Source organism: Raphanus sativus, chromosome 4 (assembly GCF_000801105.2).
Source record: "Raphanus sativus cultivar WK10039 chromosome 4, ASM80110v3, whole genome shotgun sequence".
NCBI lineage: Eukaryota > Viridiplantae > Streptophyta > Magnoliopsida > Brassicales > Brassicaceae > Raphanus > Raphanus sativus.
Genome location: NC_079514.1, coordinates 11,968,537 through 11,988,608, shown reverse-complemented (window position 1 = coordinate 11,988,608; position 20,072 = coordinate 11,968,537). Strand labels below are relative to the sequence as shown.

The 20,072-nt window shown below is 36.5% G+C and overlaps 4 protein-coding genes and 2 long non-coding RNA genes across 11 annotated transcripts; 1 reads left to right on the top strand and 5 right to left on the bottom strand.

The window, feature by feature from the left end:
* Positions 1-12: 12 nt before the first annotated feature.
* On the bottom strand, positions 13-2,369 carry LOC108849742 (zinc finger protein CONSTANS-LIKE 10). Its single transcript, XM_018623343.2, has 5 exons — positions 2,207-2,369; positions 1,181-1,779; positions 931-1,089; positions 537-829; positions 13-454 (listed from the first exon to the last, which is right to left on the bottom strand). The coding sequence occupies exons 2-5, from the start codon at positions 1,694-1,696 to the stop codon at positions 325-327; spliced, it is 1,098 nt and encodes a 365-aa protein (XP_018478845.1). The 5' UTR covers positions 1,697-1,779; positions 2,207-2,369; the 3' UTR covers positions 13-324.
* Positions 2,370-3,630: 1,261 nt separating this feature from the next.
* Positions 3,631-5,685, bottom strand: LOC108852639 (uncharacterized). The gene has a single exon (XM_018626136.2). The coding sequence runs from the start codon at positions 4,694-4,696 to the stop codon at positions 3,722-3,724; it is 975 nt and encodes a 324-aa protein (XP_018481638.1). The 5' UTR covers positions 4,697-5,685; the 3' UTR covers positions 3,631-3,721.
* Positions 5,686-6,644: 959 nt separating this feature from the next.
* Positions 6,645-7,620, top strand: LOC108849801 (heavy metal-associated isoprenylated plant protein 16). Of its 2 annotated transcripts, XM_018623407.2 has the most exons (3): positions 6,645-6,764; positions 6,862-6,940; positions 7,004-7,620. In XM_018623407.2, the coding sequence occupies exons 1-3, from the start codon at positions 6,759-6,761 to the stop codon at positions 7,489-7,491; spliced, it is 573 nt and encodes a 190-aa protein (XP_018478909.2). In that variant the 5' UTR covers positions 6,645-6,758; the 3' UTR covers positions 7,492-7,620. The 2 variants fall into 2 exon arrangements, with proteins under 2 accessions (XP_018478909.2, XP_018478908.2); XM_018623406.2 differs by having other exon boundaries at positions 6,862-7,620.
* Positions 7,571-8,476, bottom strand: LOC130510566 (uncharacterized). Its single transcript, XR_008944248.1, has 2 exons — positions 8,072-8,476; positions 7,571-7,757 (listed from the first exon to the last, which is right to left on the bottom strand). It is a non-coding gene; the product is annotated as an uncharacterized LOC130510566 (long non-coding RNA).
* A 1,456-nt stretch (positions 8,477-9,932) lies between these two features.
* LOC108852543 (polygalacturonase inhibitor 2-like) lies at positions 9,933-14,694 on the bottom strand. 5 transcript variants are annotated; one of them, XM_057007892.1, is made up of 6 exons: positions 14,112-14,694; positions 12,726-14,028; positions 12,301-12,370; positions 10,980-12,038; positions 10,588-10,913; positions 9,933-10,232 (listed from the first exon to the last, which is right to left on the bottom strand). In XM_057007892.1, exons 1-2 carry the CDS (start codon positions 14,650-14,652, stop codon positions 13,568-13,570), a joined length of 1,002 nt encoding a protein of 333 aa, XP_056863872.1. In that variant the 5' UTR covers positions 14,653-14,694; the 3' UTR covers positions 9,933-10,232; positions 10,588-10,913; positions 10,980-12,038; positions 12,301-12,370; positions 12,726-13,567. The 5 variants fall into 5 exon arrangements, with proteins under 5 accessions (XP_056863872.1, XP_056863874.1, XP_056863871.1 ...); XM_057007894.1 differs by having other exon boundaries at positions 10,588-10,880; XM_057007891.1 differs by having other exon boundaries at positions 10,588-12,038; positions 12,726-13,051; positions 13,118-14,028.
* Positions 14,695-17,702: 3,008 nt separating this feature from the next.
* On the bottom strand, positions 17,703-19,242 carry LOC130510876 (uncharacterized). The gene is made up of 3 exons (XR_008944669.1): positions 18,867-19,242; positions 17,933-18,037; positions 17,703-17,841 (listed from the first exon to the last, which is right to left on the bottom strand). It is a non-coding gene; the product is annotated as an uncharacterized LOC130510876 (long non-coding RNA).
* Between the last annotated feature and the right edge of the window lie 830 nt (positions 19,243-20,072).

Below are 20,072 nucleotides of genomic sequence, written 5' to 3'. Positions count from 1 at the left end.
TCTCGTACATGATGGATAAAATAGTGCATACAGATAAGAAAAACAAATGCAGATTTTACACACAAACAATAAGAAATATACATTCATTCATTCATGGTCTTGCCTTGGCTACAAATAGAACAAAATTTTAAGGATCCTGCCCCTCAAGTCTGCTGAGAAGCTTCATTGTCTAGTCATATTGCTTAAGAAACAATGACACAACTTTTATGCAAAAAGAGGCAGGCAGACGCATGAGCCCTCCAAAGCAAGAATGAGCTTGAGGCCAATCCTGAAACTGCTCTCTAGTTACATCTCTTTATCTAATATCTCCACTTTGTGGCAACCTCAGTAGCTTCTTGTTGGGCTCAGAGGGTCGTAATCATAAGCTTCACCCGACTTGACGAACCGTCCCTTCACACGCCGTCTCACATCAGCTCTTTCTTTCCTAGAGACATACCTCACTCGCTTGTCAAACCTATTTATTTAAAATAATATTTTAGCAAATGATAAAACCTTCACCGATGACTAATGAATGAAATCACATTTAAACACTTTACTTGCGAGCCTTCTTCTTTTCTTTATAACGTATAACAGCGTTGTTACGTGTTGTTGCACTGATCTCCTGTGCTGTTGGAGGGCACCACGGTGGTGGCTCTCTCGAAACCTGCTGCATCGATGATGACACTCCACAATCTTGAATATCATTAGCTTCTCCCGTGGCACCAGAGAAGGATATATTCGAATGAGCTGGCTGCGATGAGAAACAAATGATCGGCTCGGTTCTACAAGTCATGAACGAATCTCCAGATGCAGCATTGCTTTCTGCTGGCTGCTGCTGCATTATCTTTCCCTGGATTAAGAAAGAACACAGAGAGAGAGTGTAAGAACCATATAAACATCCTTCACGTTAGTGAGATACTGATAGAAGAAGAAGAGTGTTGAAAGAACCACCTCATGTTTCTCGAAAAGACTTTCAAGTCCACCATGTTCAAAGAGATCTTTTGAAGAGTTGTAAGCAGTACCAAAGAGCTCATCATACTTCTCAAAAGCCAAGTCCATTTCATCCATTATGAGATTGCCACAAAAGTCATCTTCAGACACTCCAACACCCTGCACAACCCAAAACAAGAAACAACATATTACATGCCAGTTCTTTTCAAGAAGCTACCACAATAAGAAGACAATCAAGTACATTCATTACCTTAGCCAATGTGGAACTTTCCGGAACACTAGAACGGTCCACACCTTGTGCAGCAGAGCTAGTTCCAGGCTGATCAACATTACCATCTTGTACACCTGTTCTCTTCTCTCCTGTGCCTTCATCTATAGTCATCAAACCCATCCCTTGCTCACAAGCAGACCGTCCACCACCTTCAGAGAAATCCAAATCCAAACAGAAAGACCATATCGACGCAAGCTCCTCACTAGAAGGGCAGCCAGAGTAGCAGTTGATGGTTTGCTTCTTATGATGCGAATTAGCTCCCGTGTTGTGGCCTAACCAGTCACAGTTCTGACAGAGAGAAACCCTCTCGTCGCTGCACCGAACAGAGGCCGGCTGTGCGTTGCAACGCTCGCATATCAAAGTCCTCGAGTGACGTTTTGATAAAGCATTGGCGGAATGAACGTTACGGTCGCAGGAAAGGCACAGACACGCTGCGTCAGAGCGGCAGTGAACCATTGATCTTTGTTCACCGCAGAAGTCACACATGTAACCCATTTTTTGTAAAAAAAAAAAAAAAAACTGAACCAATCTGTTGTTTTTGGCTCAACCGTCACTGTGGAGAAAGCAAGCTCCTTTCACTGATCAAAAAAATCAAACTGTTTCTGTTAGTTACCACAATACAGTATCTAGACTTAGATAAGTCTTTTGGTATTAGAGGAGAAAAGGTTGAAACTTGGTATAAAAAACAAGTCCACAAATAGAAGAAAGATTTAAACTTTTGAACATATCTTTATTAAAAAAGGTTGTAGTTTCCATAAACGACCAGAGCAAGCAGATACAATCACATAAAGATTAGCTCAAGTTTTCAAATTTACAGATCAACGCCAGTGAACTCGGAGTTATAGATTTGCTAGGAATAATAAGGTATATACTAATTACATAAAAATACTCAACTTGCAACCAATCAAAAGAGAAAGAGAAGCATAAAGAAGAGCAACATAGATCCATTTCGAGAACCCCTCACTCAAATAAGAACACAAGGGTTTAGAGATAGAAGTAACTCACGTATTATAAGAGACTGTCTCTAGTATCTTCAGAAGCAGAAACAACAATGTTTGTAAAACGAATAAGCTTCCGAAGGGAAGAGAAGAGATGTTTTTGGTCTGCGTGTGAAAAAGAGTAAAGAGAGAGATGGGATGGATGGATAGATAGACAAATGGGTGAGTTGTCTTCAAAGGGACATGTAGTCATGTGACATAAGATACAACTTAACAAGAAAAATTAGGGGGAAAAAGTGCAAAAAGTCTCATTTTTAAAGGACCCCACAGATATTTTACGAGTGTTCTCTCACGCGCTCGCGCATAAGGAAAGAGCTATACTCGCGGCGATGAGTGTACACGTGAACCTTTTTATTGCGCTTTCTCGATCCTGGATTCTCAGAGCGTACCTAAAAACCTACCCTTTTTAGATAATACTTTATGCCCTTTATTACAACATTATTGGTTTTGACTCTCCCTAAAATATCTCTTTTCTTCTGTCTTTTTTTTTCTTTTTATTTGTGCGTTTCACACACACTCACATGAACAAAATATCTTTGGCCTACTAAAAGAGGAGATATTTTTAGTTTTCTAGGTGAAAAGGAGAGGAAGACCAAAATAATATCTGCCAAGTTAAATACGTCTGTCTTCACAAAATATATATATTTCATTTCATGTAATCTGCTACTCTGACACGCAGCCAGTATCTACTTTTCAATGATTTCTCTACTCTTTCCCTTTTTACCAATAAGATTAGTGACATAGCTTCTAACATTATTATATAGAATTAACGATGATGACAACGATGATGGTATAAATATGATTATGAAACAATTGGTTCTACAAATGGTCAATCTAGTTAACTTATCTCCATTACCGATGGGAAATATATGTTACCATTGCTGCAATGCCGTTCTAAAACAGTCGCTATCTAACTATCTACACCGCTTGGGCCTTTAGCTGTCACAATTAAGTTATCTGGAAAACAAAAAACAGACTATATGCCAAATTTCCAACTGTGACAATGGAAGGATTTAATTTGTTTTGACTAGGCGGCTACATCTCCGAAATTTGAGTTCAACTTACATCTTTGACAAAGAAAAGTTCAACTTAAATCATGTTGATGCAACTACCAAATCATATGTGTATATGAGATTTCACCAACTGTGCGTATATGAACACTATCATCTCAAAACTAGATAAGAATGGATCTAAGAACTTCACCTTCCTTTATATTTCAAACTTAACCAAAAGCATGTGGCCCAGTGAAAATTCAATTTGTGATTAAGGATTTGAATAGTGACCGCAGCTCAACTAATAGTAACAAAAATCTCTAGTTTCCATGTCACCATTCAGATCCTAAAAATCTAGTTTCCCATCTCCAAAAAGATAGTTAGCTAATAATCCAATTTTTTTTTACTAACCATGCATGGTGATTAGTTTGGATTTCATCAAGAAATCTCTCCCGGTGATCAAATAAATTATAAGAAAAGATATAAAGAGTATAAAACACTATAAAGTTTCTATGGTGTATTAACATTTATCACTCAAGTTTCCAAGCATAAAGAAACAAACAAAAGTCATGCAATGGCCCATAACCACTAGATGCTGCTGAATTGTACCGACTCAAAGGACTACTCCCTCCTCCGCTATCTCCTTCCTCCGCATCGCTAAAACACTCCTCCACCATCGTTCCAACCGCCACAGGCTTAAACAAAAACAGGCCTGAGCTCGCCGTCGACTCCGAACTCCCAAACAACCAATCATGCACATCGTAGTACACCATCACAGGAGTTCTGTCCACCAACACCATCACATTTCCTCTAAACTTCCACTGCAGACTCTTCACGTGCACCACCACGATCCCATCCACGCTTATCCACATCTCCGGATCTTTCTCATCGTTCGAGCTCTCCACCACCACTTCATGTTCCTTCCTCTGCTCGTCGAATCTCGCTCTCGTCGAAAACGTTTTCTTCCCAAATATGCTCTCTTTCTTGAAATACATAAACCCTTCGACCAACGCGGGTCTTGACTTCGTCCTCTTGTAAGCTTTATGCTTCAAGTCTCCCAACAACAAGACAACCTCTTCGTCCGAAACTATCGCCACGTAGTACTCTGACACCGGCTGGGGGCTACCGTTTCCCGACAGCTTCGCCGACCTCAGATCCCAGAAGACCTCCACGAAGTTTCCTTCCACCTCGAACGATTTCGATCCTCTTTTGCTCCAGAACTGCCACGGCTTCACGAGGTCGATCTTGCAGCAGTAGTTCATGTCGTTGTCTAGACTCGAGACCATGACGGTGAGGGAATGGTTCATGAGGTTCTTGGACCATAAAACCGTGACGTTGCGGAAGAAGCCCGCCACGTGAGCTTGGTAACCGCACGTGACGGTGCTGTGAGGCGCGGGGGTCGCAGCTGACTTGAGTTGCGCCACGGTCTTTGTGGTGTCTGTTATTTTAGCTGCGAATGCCGCCGGCTGGGTTCCCATGGATGGGATTCGAAAAGAAGATAACATCTTTGTTAGAATCAACACCTAATATCCTAAAAAGGAATGTAACACAGACTTTGCTCAACATGCAGTAGCAAAATTCTTGAGAAACTGAATCGGATTTTGGCTAAAAATGGCGATGATTTGTTAATGTGTTTTTTCCTATATGGATTGTTCAGTTACCGATCGAACGAATCAGTTTGTTTGTTTCAGCTGAGAATAGACATATTTTTTTGAGTTTTGACAAAAGAAAGAGCAAAAAGAGAGAGAGGAGGATTAAGATTTGAGAGGTTAGTTTGGATCGATGGAACACCCATGAAGGAGTCTATATTTGGCATGTTAATATTGGCAGAGTAGATAAAAATGGCTTTTGTAAAGTTCAAAGAAAACGTGTGTAAGAAGCATACCATATATAGATATGTTTCCAATAAATGAATCCTTTATTTAGCTCATCAGAACCTCCACGGATGGCGATGAGAGATTCACTTGTTTTTCTTGTAACAATAGATTTGATCTTGAGAGACATTTTCACTATGGTAGATTGATGAGAAGAAAAACAAAAAAAAAATGTCAAAAGATAATAATTACTAAAATTTCATCAGAAATAAAATACAATATACATAAAGTTATATATTGAATCAAACTAATTTATCAAACTGTTAGAATAGTATACTAGATATAAAACGTTGTATTCCTTAAAGTCTTTTAAAATATTTTAAATCCTTCACAACTTCTATAACATCTTCACCTCTCAATATGTCGTATGTGCACATTATGTCGTTACATTACATATTGTTGAACCATAAAGAGTAAGTCGTCGCCACCAGATCTGACCATCCTCGGAAGTCGTTTTTTTTTGTCATCAACTTTTACAGACTCAGACAAATTCTATAAACCAAAACGGTAGCTCTGCATCCATATGCACAACAAATGACGTTTGTTTTCTACCACTGTGTACTAGGCCATCGGCCTTCAAATTTTGTGTACGAAATACATGAATGATCTCTAAGCTGTGGAAAGATTTTTTTAACGTTTTGATGTCTTCTAAATAGTTAGCAAACGCCGGCTATTTCTCTGGTTCAAAAATCTTTACCAGTTGCAGATAATCTGTTGCAAACGTGATCCGAAACTAACGTAAATTCTTCGTGCATTCCATTGTCTATAGTAAAGCTTCTATCTCCGCGTGAAAAAGAGATAGAAAAACCCTTATGTTCATCCTAGGATGTCGTAGTGCCAATCAGAACATATAAATACACTAAAGTTGCAACCAATTAGACTCACTTATGGCGTAGTTTGAACTCACAAAACCATCATAATTTGATTTCTGATGTGTATAAGAGTATAATAGATTGCAAGAAATTTGCGAGGAAATTTCTTCTATTTTCCAGATGCAACGATCACATGGCGACAATTTAAACCGGGTCACTTGTTATATGGCATGTTCGATAGTTGTATAATCGAAACTTGGAAAACTTAAAAAGTCAGAAAGTTGGTTCCAAGGTTGAGAGCTTACGCAATGCAAGACGATCATCCAATAATAGCTTACTATAATCATTTTTCTATCGTCTTTCATTTATTTATATTATATGGAAACGTAGACTTGAAGGTTCTACCCTTACTCAAATAAACAATTTATTTCATATATTTACAGAAGATAATGTTTTCTATGTTTACTGAAGTTTTTTTTCTTTGATTTTCTCAAATGATTCATCTTTGTCATGTGTTTTATCAAATTTATAAGCTGTGAAGGTTTCAAAAAAAAAGTGAACTAAATATTCTTCACTAGAGATATTTTAGAAAACAGTAGATGTGTTGGTAAGAATTATAAGAACTTTCCAGGGCATTTCTAAAATATTTGTGATTATTCATTATTTTAACAAGAAGTCTGAATAAGCGTGGGACGAATAAGCAACTAGCTGGTTTTAATATACGTTTGATAACAACGAATTGAAAACGAAATCTTAACTATCGTCAACAACTTCATATATCAGAAGAGAATACATCATGTAGAATAGACGTTTCTTCAGACTTGTAGTATTCTACAAGAGACTCTAGACTTGTAGTCAATCATCTTGAAGCAAACAAGAAGATGAAGGTAAGTATATATATATGTACTCAGCAACAAATAATATATGTATGTGTTTATATGTCTTCTTTGATTGACGTTATAAGATTATGATTTTCACACGCAGCAAAAGATCTTGTTTAGAGTGACTATGACTGATGACAAGACCCGAGCAAAAGCTATGACCAAAGCAGTTCAGTTTAAAGGTAAGAAGACCTTCTCTCACTCAAAAGTAGATGTTCGATCTAACGCTATGGGTTTATATATAGGTGTGTCAGCGGTGGAGATAAAAGGCGATCACAGGAACCAGATAGAGGTGACCGGTACTGAAGTTGATATGATCGGCCTCACCAAAAGGCTGAGAAAGAAGGTAGCCTTTGCAGAGCTTGTAAGCGTAAGCAAAGTCGAACCTCCAAAGAAACCAGATGAGAAGAAGGACGGTGACAAAAAGGACGGTGACAAAAAAGACGGTGACAAAAAAGATGGTGATAAGAAAGATGGCGATAAAAAGGATGGCGATAAGAAAGATGGAGACAAGAAGAAGGAAGAGGAGAAGAAGCCCGTGCCATGTTGTAAACCATGCCCGCCGCCATGTAAACCATGCCCGCCGCCATCTAATCCATGTCCTCCTCCTCCTCCCTGTTATCCATCTCCTCAAGGATACGGTGTACCGTCCGCCTTTCCCTACCCGTGCAACCCCAACAGTTACATAGGGGAACCAGTTTATAATCAGGAACCCGGTTGCACGATCCTGTGAAATGGGAGGAAATATTAATGGAGAAAGAGATCACAGCTTGTGTGACCAAATATGAAAAAAAAAACTAAAGAATCAAATATGTTTAGTCACATGAATAAAACTCAAAAAGCGAAATCAACTTGTGCTATATGATACTACTCTTTATGCCTTGCCTATTAAATATTTGTATGTGGACAATCGTAGGCATTTTGGCTTACAATCTGTTTCCTTCCTTGCATAATCTGGTACATGCTTATGTTAATAAAAACGCAATGGTTCTTGTTCTTCTACAAAACCATGAACAAGAAAGATGACCAAAGCTGATGAGTATATTCTTAGCAGTAGCAGCAGCCTTATTGGGCTTAACCTTAGGAGTATTCTCCATAAGTAAACTCTCAAGGTTCAAGCTATGGCTAAGCTGTGAAATGTAAACTTGGAACTAAGTAACTAACTTAGTCTAACAAAGAATTGAGACAAAATTGAATCGATTCTGCAGTATCAAGACCTAGAAAATCAAGTAATCGATGGAGAGAGAGAGAGAGAGAGAGAGAGAGAGCTAAGAGCGTAAGCGTGCCAGTGATAGTGCCATGGACAACAGTACCGTTCTTGAGCTCGATCGATACAGTTTCGTTGTTCAACTTCATTAAGAAACTGTTGTCCGTATCGAAGTGAAGGAAGAGATCAGTTCGACGTGACGAGCTTCAAACGGAAACCCCTCAAATCAAAAGTTTATCTTTGCTCAGTGTTGTTCAATGGTTGTAGTCAGCTCCAACTGATTGGCGGGTGGGTTTAGAACCCGACCAATTTGCCCCCACGGGCTCTCTTAAGGCCCATTACTTACTTTATTAAGAATCGTATTCGTTTTAAAAATTTACTGGCCCGGAGACTTTACCGTTAGAAATCAATAAAAAGATTTACACATTACGCCAATCGATCGATCAAATATAATACATTTCGAAAACGTGCCATGAATTCATCAAACTTAATACTGATTTCATCTTTTTATTTATCACTAGGGAAAGCCCGCGCTTCGCGCGGAATTTGATATTTTATCAACAAAAAACAATTTAAAATTTATCTATAGGTGTATTGAGAAATTACAATAATGCTTAAATTATGAAAATTTATATTTAATAAAATTTGGAGTATACAATTTAAAAAAAAAATATTTTTCATGTTTTTATTTAAAAGGATTAAAAATATTTTATTTACAATATTATATATTAGTTAAATTATATAAATTTGTATTTCAACTATTTTATTAGGAATATTTGATATAGTTTACATGGGTTGAATCCATATGATAGAATACATTTTTTGATATGTAATTCAATAAAATAATACAAAATATTTGAATGCAAAGGAGGTTCATTTTCCATTACAATAAAAAAATAAAATGCTTCGTTTTTTGTTTAGACCAATATCATCAAAGTGATGCTTAATAATCAAGCACAAAAAAATTACTTTGCTTATATTATTTGGCAGAATATTTTTTACAAAGACACATTTAAATATTATATAAAATATATATATACTAATTGTATTTCACATATGGACCAATAATAAAAACTCGCACACAAATTCATTATTAGTATCTTATGTGATATTTGAAAGCCCGAAATACATAGGTTTTAGTATAAAAAATAATAGTTGGATTTTTAATGTTTGCCTTAACTATTAAATAATTATAGAAATAATTCATGTTTATATATATTTCAAATTTGGTTTATGTATATTTTATTATGTTTAGAAATTTGTAAGTTTGATTCAAAATCTACTTTTGTAAAATTCAAGTCACATGACGTTCAATTAAATTATGTTTTTACTATGAGAATCTTTTTTGATGTTTTAAAGTAAACTCATTGCATGAGAAACTGTTGCACTATAATTTGTACACAAACCAACACACAACTAAATCAAACCAAACCACCTAAAATCGAAATATACTTAACTTCCTTGTAGGACTTTTTTTTATCAGGGTTGAACCCATACTCTGTAGCTACCCGTTTTTTTCTATAGCGACACATTCTATTGCTTTTGAAATGTGCTTATCTTTCTCCATAAGGTCCACCCAAGCATCTTCCAAGACTAACACACCTTGGCTAAATTCACAGTAATCTCTGATATTGTGTAGTTTCAGAAACCACTTAATAGACCATTCCGAAAGCTCCATCGTTTACAAAAATATCAAGCTCCTCAGTGCTAAAGAGCATCCCAAATCTGTCATTGGAACAATTTCATGAACTGGTTCCTTTTTAGCAAAGCTTCTGATGCACAAAAAAAAATCTAAGGAAGTACTTTTATTTTACCTCTACAATAAGCAAAACACAGCCGAAAAAGTTCTCATAAACAATCGCAAGAACTGGTGCATTCTTCAGGATCTTAACTGAAACAGAATAACTCTTGACCCGGTGCAAACCTTGCAGATATCTGCATTATTGATAATCAAAAACAGCTGTAGATTACATTGCCATGGTGCTTATCATTAATTTGCTTTGGTAATAAAAACTTTGATAGTATCTTTTACAAAAAATGTAGAATATTAAGAAACATAAGTAAAGTAGCTTCATTCTCTAGGCACATTGCTATATTCGTTCTATTTCTTTACAACTGTAAAGATACAAAAGTAGAACACAAACTACGGAACAAAATTTTTTGTGGACTCTGGATTGAAGAAACCAAGGGATCACACCTTTGAACATGTTTTCACAGCATCATAGACGTCATAAGAGCCTGCTGTTACCTCCTCTGCTAGACACAATCTGAGAAAAATAGTCAGCAATCAGTAATGAAAATGTTAAGCAACAAAGCAAGCTATAACATCAATTGTGTTGTAGAGTGAAAAAGAGAAGGAAAAATTACAAACAAAAAGATTAAAAAAAAAAACCAGTTGCAATAACTATAAATAAACACAGAGTCACACACATTCCAATATCACAAATAAACCAATCAAACAGATTATCACTCGTTGTTAAGTCCAATTTTGGGTTTGAAACTAAAGTTGTGAGGTACATCTAGCTAGAACTCTATCTAAATGTGCTCTAGCCTCGTCAAATCTCCTCAAGTTAACCAAACAAAGAACCATTGAATTCAAAACCGACGAATCAGGGACAATACCGTTTCCGGTACACGTTGGTTGTAGAAAGTTTCAGCCAATCCAGGATGGCACCATCTCAGTGAGCTTCCTTGCCGCAGCAGCAAAATTCAAGTTCTATGTCATTGTTGATATTCTTGGAAGCTTTACCTCCAAGATGAAACGACACCAAGGCTTCTCGATCCAGGGAATCATCATCAGACTGATCGCGATTCGTCTTGAATAGCTCTCCTGATAAGTTCCGTTGATTAGGAAAGAAGACAAAACGTCGGGATTGAAGATTCACAAAGCGATTCAACATCTCGAAACTCCACATCTATATCAGAATTTCTATGAAGAAACCTTCATACTGAAGAAAAGTATTATGAGGATTGAGGGTGAGAGGTGATGATTGATGAATTTCGGCGAAGCTTACCTCCTTATTTATAGGATAAGTTTTGTAACCATCAAGGAAGGTGAAGATGCTATTGAATGCGAGTTAATAAAGGTGATGGTTTAATGGAGTGAATGAAAACGTAAACGACGGAGATTGAATGAAAGCGTACACCTATTCTGGTAAGATACGGTGGCCTGTACTTGGATCGACACGACGGTGGTGTCGTCTTAACGCAGACGGATGAAGCCCAAATATAATAAAAGCCCAAACCAATTACACTTATGTTTTAATGAAACGATGCGGTTTATGTACGCGGACACATGGCGCACCTACATGCTTCGAATTTGTGACGTGGCGTCCCATGTGGCGCACCCAGGAGAGAGTAAACTGTCTTTTATATATAAAGATTCCAAATGGAACACAAAGATGCCCTTATACTGTTATAAGCTATTTATTTGATGGTAACTTTTAGAGATAAAGATTGGTTGCTTAAATTATCTTGTTACAACTCCGAAGAGGTGCACCACACAAGCACTTGTTGTGAAGATAGGCATAAGCATCAAATCTCTGAAGGTCTCCTCCCTGGGGAATGCGTCCACACAGTCTGTTGTAGCTAACATTGAAAGTCTGAAGACTAAGTTGGGTCCACTGAACCGGGATACTCCCTGTGAGCCCATTGTGATTCAAGACTAAGTTATTAACTGTCGTTGCCACTATAACCTTGGAAATATCGAACTGGAACTTGTTTCTCGATAAATCAATGGACCATGCCGTCTTTTTGGCTCCAAACATCATCGATGCATCGCCTTCAAGCTTGTTACGGGATAAATCGATCCGGTTAAAATCAAGGTTGCCTAGTGATTTTGGTATTGAACCGGATAGCTGGTTGTGTCATTGGAACAATTTCATGAACTGGTTCCTTTTTAGCAAAGCTTCTGATGCACAAAAAAAAATCTAAGGAAGTACTTTTATTTTACCTCTACAATAAGCAAAACACAGCCGAAAAAGTTCTCATAAACAATCGCAAGAACTGGTGCATTCTTCAGGATCTTAACTGAAACAGAATAACTCTTGACCCGGTGCAAACCTTGCAGATATCTGCATTATTGATAATCAAAAACAGCTGTAGATTACATTGCCATGGTGCTTATCATTAATTTGCTTTGGTAATAAAAACTTTGATAGTATCTTTTACAAAAAATGTAGAATATTAAGAAACATAAGTAAAGTAGCTTCATTCTCTAGGCACATTGCTATATTCGTTCTATTTCTTTACAACTGTAAAGATACAAAAGTAGAACACAAACTACGGAACAAAATTTTTTGTGGACTCTGGATTGAAGAAACCAAGGGATCACACCTTTGAACATGTTTTCACAGCATCATAGACGTCATAAGAGCCTGCTGTTACCTCCTCTGCTAGACACAATCTGAGAAAAATAGTCAGCAATCAGTAATGAAAATGTTAAGCAACAAAGCAAGCTATAACATCAATTGTGTTGTAGAGTGAAAAAGAGAAGGAAAAATTACAAACAAAAAGATTAAAAAAAAAAACCAGTTGCAATAACTATAAATAAACACAGAGTCACACACATTCCAATATCACAAATAAACCAATCAAACAGATTATCACTCGTTGTTAAGTCCAATTTTGGGTTTGAAACTAAAGTTGTGAGGTACATCTAGCTAGAACTCTATCTAAATGTGCTCTAGCCTCGTCAAATCTCCTCAAGTTAACCAAACAAAGAACCATTGAATTCAAAACCGACGAATCAGGGACAATACCGTTTCCGGTACACGTTGGTTGTAGAAAGTTTCAGCCAATCCAGGATGGCACCATCTCAGTGAGCTTCCTTGCCGCAGCAGCAAAATTCAAGTTCTATGTCATTGTTGATATTCTTGGAAGCTTTACCTCCAAGATGAAACGACACCAAGGCTTCTCGATCCAGGGAATCATCATCAGACTGATCGCGATTCGTCTTGAATAGCTCTCCTGATAAGTTCCGTTGATTAGGAAAGAAGACAAAACGTCGGGATTGAAGATTCACAAAGCGATTCAACATCTCGAAACTCCACATCTATATCAGAATTTCTATGAAGAAACCTTCATACTGAAGAAAAGTATTATGAGGATTGAGGGTGAGAGGTGATGATTGATGAATTTCGGCGAAGCTTACCTCCTTATTTATAGGATAAGTTTTGTAACCATCAAGGAAGGTGAAGATGCTATTGAATGCGAGTTAATAAAGGTGATGGTTTAATGGAGTGAATGAAAACGTAAACGACGGAGATTGAATGAAAGCGTACACCTATTCTGGTAAGATACGGTGGCCTGTACTTGGATCGACACGACGGTGGTGTCGTCTTAACGCAGACGGATGAAGCCCAAATATAATAAAAGCCCAAACCAATTACACTTATGTTTTAATGAAACGATGCGGTTTATGTACGCGGACACATGGCGCACCTACATGCTTCGAATTTGTGACGTGGCGTCCCATGTGGCGCACCCAGGAGAGAGTAAACTGTCTTTTATATATAAAGATTCCAAATGGAACACAAAGATGCCCTTATACTGTTATAAGCTATTTATTTGATGGTAACTTTTAGAGATAAAGATTGGTTGCTTAAATTATCTTGTTACAACTCCGAAGAGGTGCACCACACAAGCACTTGTTGTGAAGATAGGCATAAGCATCAAATCTCTGAAGGTCTCCTCCCTGGGGAATGCGTCCACACAGTCTGTTGTAGCTAACATTGAAAGTCTGAAGACTAAGTTGGGTCCACTGAACCGGGATACTCCCTGTGAGCCCATTGTGATTCAAGACTAAGTTATTAACTGTCGTTGCCACTATAACCTTGGAAATATCGAACTGGAACTTGTTTCTCGATAAATCAATGGACCATGCCGTCTTTTTGGCTCCAAACATCATCGATGCATCGCCTTCAAGCTTGTTACGGGATAAATCGATCCGGTTAAAATCAAGGTTGCCTAGTGATTTTGGTATTGAACCGGATAGCTGGTTGTGTGATAGGAAAAGGTCAGGTACCACTCCTTTAAACGATCCAAATGACTCTGGTATCTTACCTAATTGGTAATTAAAATATGAGGTTTTTAGAATCACAATTTTTTAATAGATGACTTAGTAGAGACAAAGAGTGGGTGATCACCTGTAAGCTTGTTCCTGCTTAGTTCAAGATACCCTAGTTTAGGTAACAAAGAGAGAGAACCGGGTATGGAGCCAGAGAGGTTATTAAAGGAAAGGTTTATGTACTCTAGATTCTTCAGCTGACTCAGAAATTCAGGAACCGGGCCGGTCAGGCTGTTCCAGCTGAGCCAGAGATAACGGAGATACCTGAGCTTGACGATGGTGGGTGGAATTTCACCAGTGAGGTTAGGGAGTTTGTGGAATATGATGGTTTGTAAATACGGTAAGTCGCCGACTTCAGGAGGGATCTGAGCTGAGACACCATCGTTTTGTATGACTAGAGTAGTGACCCGGTGGTTAAGAGTTGCGTCGCCGCATTCAACGGCGACCCAAGTGCAGCAGTCGTCCTTGGAGTCCCAGGAGATCATGGCATAAGGGTCGTTCATGGCTTTTTTGATCTTGAGGAGGGCGTTTTTGTCGTCTTTGTGACATAGGTCTTTGGATGAAGATGTCGTGAGGAGGAGAGCAAACAAGGAAAAGAGCAATGTGTTTGTCTTATCCATAGTGTGTTGTGTTTTCCGTTTTCTCAATGGAAACTATGATGATTTATAGGCAGCTAATGCTATGAGTGTGAGCACTGAGCATGGTGGGGTAATTTTTTAGTTATTTCATGTCTGAGTAGACCAGGTGGTAAACTATAAACAAGAGCGTTGCAGTTGTCTTACTCATAGTGGTATTGTTTGTGCAGGGCGGCTCAGGAAACAATGGGACCTTGGATAAACTGGTTTTTGATTTTCTTTTTTATATATACTAGGATGTGGACCTCACGGAAGAAAGTTAATATTAAGTTTTTAATAGAGAAATTGCCAAAAATACCACATTCATGATATCATTTTTCAAATTTACATTAACCAACTATACCATCAGATTTTTAATGATCAAAATACTATTATACCCCTAACTAATAAACTTATTCTCTATTCTCCTAGATATTTCTTCACTGTTTCCGCTCAAAATTTCCGGCGTGATTGGACCACTCCGGTGAGAACCGTCATCTTCTCAATCCATCAGCCAAGCTTACGTTCTTCCCAGATTACTGTGAGACGATTTTGAAGAAGGTTTGATCGATATTGTTTCGAGGTTATGTAAATGCAAGGAGATTCGTCTCCGTTGATCAAACCCATCAACAGAGCCGCCGTTCACAGAATCTGCTCCGGACAAGTCAACCTCAAATGGTTTTCCGAATCAATCCGTTCATGAGCTATGCCGTTTCTGGACCTCTCCTAGGATTTGCTCGAGCTCCAATCCGCACTTGAAGGATGCGACTCTAAATTGATTCCAGTCTTTGTGAAAAGCTTTGGGTTTTTGATTCGTATCAGTTACGAACAGAAAGGTGGGGATTGGAATTTTAATTTGGCTGAGAATCATCCGTTTGTAAGGCTATGTGATACACATAACCGTTCCTGATCATAGCAAGATTAAGAAAAAAAATATATTCATTGATTATTTAGTAATGGCCGACATTGTTGATTTTATTAACATTATTTTGATGCTTCTTCTCCTCGTTGTTGTTGCTTTGCAGATTCTTTCATGCAGAGTGGAGACGCAGCGGAGCTTCGTCCCCAAGTATCACCCTTTGTGAGTACTCGGCGATTGGGATGGTGGGACTATGTAAATTTCTAGAGCACTTCGTGAATTTTGTAATATTACGTATCCCATTTGCAGATTCATCCCCGTCTTTATTTATGAGGGAGTTAGTCTCATCAATGGCTTCCCTTTGTTGCTCATGCCTTCTTGAAGCACTGCCAGTATTCAGATTGCTTATGACTAGAAATTTCAGCTGCATTGTCAAGACACTAGTGGATGCTTACATTGTGGTTGCTAGAGACTTGGTTGGAACTAGATTGATATGTTGTGCTAATTGTGTCATGACTTCATTTTGATCTTTGTGCTCTTTTCTGACATGTATTCATTTATTTAACGCCGAGAGAAGATCATTTTTGAATCCTCATGTGTGTTGGCAAGAGACGTACTCATTGCTCCCTATGATTTCGCTGAGATGTGTCGTTTTACAAATGACATTAACTTGCATCTTAGTGCATTATAGGACTGGAGCTTTCATCACTGTGAGCAAAGGGAAAATATTATTTCTCAGGAAATTGCTGCAAGTGTAACATCTGATCATAGGTATCACTCCTACCTGCTTGGGGTGGTCCCAACTGGCTGTTGCAGATGATTGTGAATGAAGCATACAATTAAGTGATGGGTGTTTCTATTTTATCTACAGCTTTTTCTTCTTTGGTGGGTGTCTACTGATATCTCCACCATCTTGAACTCTGTTTTTCTATTTGGTTCTGTTGCCCTTTGTTTTAGTCTTGAACACATGACCATTATGGTCGACACACTTGTGATTCTGGTTTCATATATGGAACAAATTCATCAGTGTTAAAAAAAAGATCAATTTTTTGGTAAGCACATGAAACTCAATAACTCATGCCTACAGCTTGCATTTGGGGGTTTTGAAGATGGATCAACCATCCATGTGTTTGATACTCCAATAATATATAAATCGTTATAAAATGTATTAACTCTAATTGTTATAATATATTATCATACCTTTTTATAAGGTATTATAAAAGAAGCTGGTGAAAATGTAAGTGCTTTTACTAACAACCAATATATATCTCAAAACAATCTTTATCAACTCTTATATTCTATGTCGGATTCATTTTTACAAACATAACTTTTGTATTGGTATATGGAACATGTAGAAGGGTCACAAAATCCATGCCTCATTAAAGAAGACATACCTAAAGAGTTAAGGAAGGCTTTTTCCGGCTGTAGCATGGAGAATAAATGTAGCTTATAAGTTCTTGTAAATAGTTATTAAAAACCCTTTGAAATAATTTTATAAACCTTTATAAATAGTTATATAAATGTTTATATTTGTTTTATAAACTTTATAGATGGTTGATACAAGGTTTTGTAAGCCCTTATAAAATTTATAAAATGGTTTTATAACCCTTTATAAATAGTTATATAAATATTTATATGCGTTTATAAACTTTATAGAAGGTCGAATACGATCAAATAACTTGTTTTATATGCCTTTATAAATAGTTTATAGACTCTTACAAATAATTTTACATACCTTTATAAATTGTTTTATAATCCTTTATAATGGTGTATAAACTTTATAAATTATTTTTATAAACTCTTATAAATTATTTACATACCCTATATAAACCCTTATTAATAGTATCCCCTTATAAATTATTTATAAACTTTCATAACTTTCTTATAAACATTTATAGATTTTATAACTTGTTTTATATGCCATTATAAATGGTTTATAGACTCTTACAAATAATTTTACAGAGCCTTATAAATTGTCTTATTATCCTTTATAATGGTGTATAAACTTTATAAATTATTTTTATAAACCCCTATAAATTATTTACATACCCTTATAAACCCTTATAAATTACTATACAAACCATTATAAATTGTTTTATAAGGGTTTCTAAATGGTTATAGACTCTTTTAGTTGATTTATAAACCTATACAACTCTTGTAATATCCCTTATAAATTGAATATAAGCTTTCATAACGTTTTTACAATAACATTTGTAATATATAAAGCCTTATAAAGACTAAGAATCATTTATAGTGACTTTATAAATATTTATAAATTATCTGTACACCATTATAAATAATTTAACAATGTGATCTCCCATCATTCTTGACTTAACCTGTGACACACAACAAGATTCAAGAATAAAATTAGGAAGCATCTAGGAACAAACTCATGGGTTTAACGTCATGTGTAGATAGATATCATACCACGTCAGCAGGGGAACCAATGCAGACAGCGAAAAATCCGGCTCCTAGTCCAGATAGAATATGAGTGACAACGTTATCAGTGAAACCCGGGATCTACAAGATTGTCTGAATGAGAGAGAGAATAAAGTATAACAGGAACGTTAGTTAAAATATCAGGTTAGACAATAGATGCACTTGAATGGTAGTACAAGGCTAATACAACAGATGCCTTGGGAACACATCGATGCTCCTTAGAGCCTGTTTCACACCCATCCTAGCAGCTTCCCTTAAATACCAATACTTGAAAAACTAAAATTCAAAGAACAACATCATCAGATATATATACTAAATAAACAAGACATGTCGATAGCATCCATGCTCAATACTACAAGACAGAATAAAGATCAAATGATAAAAGTTTAAAATCATCTGGATAGAAAACACATCAATGAAGTTAAAATCAACTGATGAGACTTCAAATCCATATTTCCCTAATGATAAAATTCAAATACTATTTCACAGCACCTCTGTACCGAGTTTCATAGGAAACATGAAACATAAGATCATTCACTGGTATTCTTAGAACTAACCATAGCAGTTTCAAGGCAGTAACTCAGGTCGTGCAAGAACAACGTAGCCAAACTACAAAACCAGCATCAGATATAAATGACCCTACCAAACTACAAAACCAGCATCAGATATATCAAAACAGAGACCACTTCAACATCAATTACAATGAGCATAACATTTTAAACACAAGAACATTTTTTGAGACAATGACACAAGAGAAGAAGAACAATGAACATAAGCAGAATTTTAATTAAACATAAGCAGAGAACAAGCACGTTTATATTAAGAGAAGCGAACATGAAACATAACGATAAGAACTACTCCTAATACAACAAACATCAATCATAATCTGAGACATGCGTAAACAACAAAACAACCGCTTTACCTTTTGATTTGAAACGACGCGGAGAAGAGCAGAGCCACCGACGAGAGGAATCGAGAGAGAGAAGGCCAAAGGGTGAGCCTGACGAGAGGAATCAAGACAGGGAGAACGCCGACGAGAGCTAGATCACCGACGAGATCAACCGAGGGAGACAAGCCTGAGAAGGCCGAGAAGGATTCGAGAGAGAGAGAAGCCGAGAAGGCCGAAACACCATCTCTCCTTCACCCAGTCTTGTTTCGACACCTGCCTCTAAGCGACGCTCTTGCGGGGGGTTGTTTAAGCGACGTGCCTTTCTCCTTTTCTATTTCAGATTCCACGCCGGAGTCGTCGATCTCGTCGCCGGAGTCGTCGTCGCCGGTAGTGTGTGAGAGAAATGCTGGACTCGACTGAGAGAAATGCTGGACTCGACGGAGGAGGTGAAGAGGAATCACGCGAGAGAAGAGAAACAGATGATGGGTAGTAATGTAATTTGATCATTAATGAAAAGTGTATTTGTAAAAATGTCCTTGTACTAATGGTACAAGTGAATTGTGGTATGAGAGAAAGTGTAAACATGAAATTTCCCCTTTTTAATATTAATTTAAAATGATTATATATAATTATTTAAAAAACATAAATATAACTGAAATAGTCAAAATAGAAACATTAGATATGAAAATAAGATATTAGAACATTATTATAAGGTGTTACAAAAAAGAACATTATTATAAATAAATTTATTGAAAATACTAATGCCAAAGCGATGTAACCGTTCAAAAGTATTAGGTTTAATAATCACTATAAATTTTTAATATTATTATATATTAAATGTTTAAAACCAAAATGGTAATATATATATAACTGATAAATTTAAAATGAAAGGATTGAAGATGAAAAATAATATTATAAGTGTATTATAAATAAAGATATTAAAAACACTAATGTCAAAGTGATGTAATCATTCAGAAGTATTAGGTTTACTAATTAACATTAAAATTTTAATATTTTTTTTAAAATGATTGTATACTAAATGATTAAAAAGGCTGATATTTAAATGATTTTTACAAAAAAAAAATATAACTGATATATTTAAAAATGATTGATGATAGAAGAATTATTAGAAATTTATTATAAATAAAAGATATAAAACTATTTTTCAAAAAGTAAAAGATATAAACTAATACTAAAGTGATGAACCTTCAAAAGTATTAATTAACTAATGATAAAATA